Source organism: Triticum aestivum, chromosome 6B, assembly GCF_018294505.1.
Source record: "Triticum aestivum cultivar Chinese Spring chromosome 6B, IWGSC CS RefSeq v2.1, whole genome shotgun sequence".
NCBI classification, from domain to species: Eukaryota; Viridiplantae; Streptophyta; class Magnoliopsida; order Poales; family Poaceae; genus Triticum; species Triticum aestivum.
Window position 1 is genome coordinate 222,567,052 of NC_057810.1, and position 3,300 is coordinate 222,570,351.

General features: G+C 54.9%; 1 protein-coding gene across 1 annotated transcript; it reads left to right on the plus strand.

Moving 5' to 3' along the window:
* The first annotated feature begins 230 nt into the window (after window positions 1-230).
* Window positions 231-2,103, plus strand: LOC123136669 (glucan endo-1,3-beta-glucosidase 14). The gene is made up of 2 exons (XM_044556134.1): window positions 231-712; window positions 806-2,103. The coding sequence occupies exons 1-2, from the start codon at window positions 478-480 to the stop codon at window positions 1,897-1,899; spliced, it is 1,329 nt and encodes a 442-aa protein (XP_044412069.1). The 5' UTR covers window positions 231-477; the 3' UTR covers window positions 1,900-2,103.
* Window positions 2,104-3,300: the final 1,197 nt, after the last annotated feature.

The window sequence follows — 3,300 nt, forward strand, 5'->3', positions numbered from 1 at the left end:
GACCAGAGAAACTTCCACTCCTTTTTCGAGTGTGATCATTCGGCAACTAGGAGGGTTCTTTTCCAAGTCCATAATACCCCACTGTTTGTTTGACTAACCAAACATAGCGATGATGTTCTAAGTCGTCTAAAATTTCCTTAAAGCGATTTTTAGAAATAATAAACTTTCGGCCCAGCAAAATTATAGAGCAGAACCGCAAGTGCTACGGCCAATCTTATGTATCCGTACTGAAGACAGCTGAAAGCCAGAAGGTACAGACACATTGCAGAGCAGAGCAGAGCGCTGTACGTCGCGCGCTGAAGCAACGCAAGAGACCGGATTCCATCCTTGGATCCGCCAGTAACCCCGCCTTACCACTCTCGGCAACGTTGATCCTTGGCTTGCTCCGGCCGAGCAAGCAACGCGGCCGATGGAGTAAGTAACCGCGGATACTTGCCGCCTCCGTGCTCCCTCCATGGCACTTGCCGCCGTGCCGCCATGCCCTGCACCTCAAGCAAAGTGGCGCCCCGGCCCTCCTCTAATGCCCCGCCCACTACCGGCCACAGCCTCCTCCTCCTCCAGTCGCCACCTAAGCTGCCTGCCACCCGCTCCCCGCCTCGCCGGAAGATCATGGCGGTGATTCCGCGCGGCCGGCCGGACTCCAGCCTCGGCCACCGCCGGCCGGTCCTCCTGCTCCTCTTCTTCTGCCTCCTCGCCTTCTTCCCCTGCCGCGGTACGTATCGTATGCCCCCGCCTATAATCAGCTAGCCTCTCTGTTGCTGCTTCTCCCGCCATGACTGATTTTTCGTTTCTTGATTGATGGCAGTTGCGGCTTTCCACTCGTTCGTGGGCACGTACGGGGTGAACTACGGCCGGATCGCGGACAACCTGCCGCCGCCGACGGAGGTGGTGAAGCTGCTCCAGATGGCGCGGATCAAGAACGTCCGCATCTTCGACTCGGACCACACCGTGCTGGACGCGTTCCGCAACTCCGGGCTCAACCTCGCCATCGCCATCCCCAACGGCCTCGTCAAGGACATCTCCGCCACCCCGAGCAAGGCCATGGACTGGGTGAACGAGAACGTGCGGCCCTACTACCCGGCCACCCGCATCGTGGCCATCATCGTGGGCAACGAGATCCTGGGCGGGCAGGACACGGGGCTCGCCGAGGCGCTCTTCGGCGCCGTCGTCAACATCCACGACGCGCTCCGCGCGATGCGCCTGTCCGGCAGGATCGAGGTGAACACGCCGCACTCGGAGGCGGTGTTCGGGACCTCGTACCCGCCCTCCGCCGGCACGTTCCGCCCGGACCTGATGCCGTACCTGAAGCCGCTCCTCGACTTCTTCTCCAAGACGGGCGCGCCCTTCTACGTGAACGCGTACCCGTTCCTGGCGTACATGAGCGACCCGGAGCACATCGACGTGAACTACGCGCTGATGAAGCCCAACGCCGGCATCCTGGACCAGAAGACCAACCTCCACTACGACAACATGTTCGAGGCCCAGATCGACGCCACCTACGCCGCGCTGGAGGCCGCCGGGTACAGCGACATGGAGGTGCGCGTGTCGGAGACCGGGTGGGCGTCCGCCGGCGACGCCACGGAGCCCGGCGCCACCCTGGAGAACGCCCGGACCTACAACTTCAACCTGCGGAAGCGGCTGTTCCTGAGGAAGGGGACGCCCTACAGGCCCAAGAGGGTGGTCAAGGCCTTCATCTTCGCGCTCTTCAACGAGGACCTCAAGACCGGCCCGGGCAGCGAGCGCCACTTCGGGCTGTTCAAGCCCGACGGCAGCGTCTCCCTCGACCTCGGCTTCAAGGGCCTCACGTCGTCGTCCTCCTCCATCAAGGGGTGGAAGATCGCGCGCTACTCGGCGACGCTCCTGTCATCTACATTGATTTTCCTAGCATTATGGACCTGATTGATGATTACTGACAAACATTGACTGCAGGCAGATTAGCAAGCCTGTGTTTAGTTAGAAGACCACAACTCGCCCGCATTCTGTAAATTCCACCACGATTTAAAAGAGTGATCCTCTCATGTACAGTACATCAAGTCTTCTGTTCTTCAATCTTCTTCTTACTGTAAATAATTAAGATGCATTTCTGAATGATCATTTGTCAAACCGCGTGCTTCTTCAGAGTTCAGTGAGCTGCTTTCACAACATAAAACTTCAAGCGCACCTTTTTTCTTCCATGATAAATTTGACATCTCCTCCTCATCGTGTCATTTTCTCTACTTGCCGATGGAATCTTGTTCCTTCCGCAGTAAGCTTTGTAGAATCGCTTTCCTACATATGTATGGAATATGGCATCTCTGCTTCGCCACTAGGTTGTTTCCCTATAAACCTCGGGGGTAACAAGTCGATGTTCCCAAGTTAAGGATTGCTTGCACAGCATGTAGAACCCATCATGACCTTCAGCTTGCAGCAGCAGTTGTCCAAGGCGATGGTTAACACTTGAGATCCTTCTGTTCTGCATATCATAGCGATGAACTGAAAGGTTTTCATCACAATGGCAAGAATTCATTATTCATGTCTCCGAGCGAGCGACTCACCACCCATAAGACAAGACTGAAAAAGGAGGAAAGCAAATACAGTACAAACATGGGTAGTAGACTAGCAGTAGATTTTTTAGATGGGGTCGAGTGATTGTGGTTCTTCGTCTTTCGTTTTCTGATCCTTGTGCAAAGTTGGGTATCCGGAGAATTGATTGAACACTCGCGAACTCGAAAGCAGAGGCCGAAAAGTGTCCCAGCTTTGTCGTTGCGCTGTCCTCTCACTTTCTATGAACTTCCCAGGATTTTCTCACCTCGCACCTTTCTATTCGTACGCCAACCGCATCATGCGGGCCGGGTTCCATTATTGCTGCTAACAATGGAGCAGAGCAAGCGATCAAGTAGGCTTGCCAATAGTCTTGTACGATAACAAATAAGTGAAAACGGAACTAAGTGTGAAATATAGACATCAGAAAACTGAACAGTCGCACTCAAACGTAAACAACCTAAAACAGAACAAAAAAAAATAGACTGGATTTTTATAGATCGGGCATTCTTCATGCAGAACTCCTTACTGGCTTGTGAGTGTTTGTATCATCCTTCTTTGAAATACCCAAAGGGGCGCGTAAAATACCCAAACAGACTGGACGAGGGGACGCAGCGGACGAGATCGAGATCCTTTGCGCAGCGAAGCGCAACTTGGAGGAGCTGCAGCTGCAGACCACGCATCTCCTGCACACGCCGACGCGCTAGGAGGTCACGCGCAGCAGCCTGCGGCCTCACCGCCGCCGACACGTGACGGGTAGCGATCAAAGTCGGAAGCGGT

Bases quoted from the DNA above. Each gene is read 5' to 3' on its own strand.
- LOC123136669 (XM_044556134.1), top strand. From the start codon at position 478: ATGCCCTGCACCTCAAGCAAAGTGGCGCCCCGGCCCTCCTCTAATGCC. The intron at 713-805 runs GTACGTATCGTA...GATTGATGGCAG, and splicing joins CGCCTTCTTCCCCTGCCGCG to TTGCGGCTTTCCACTCGTTC.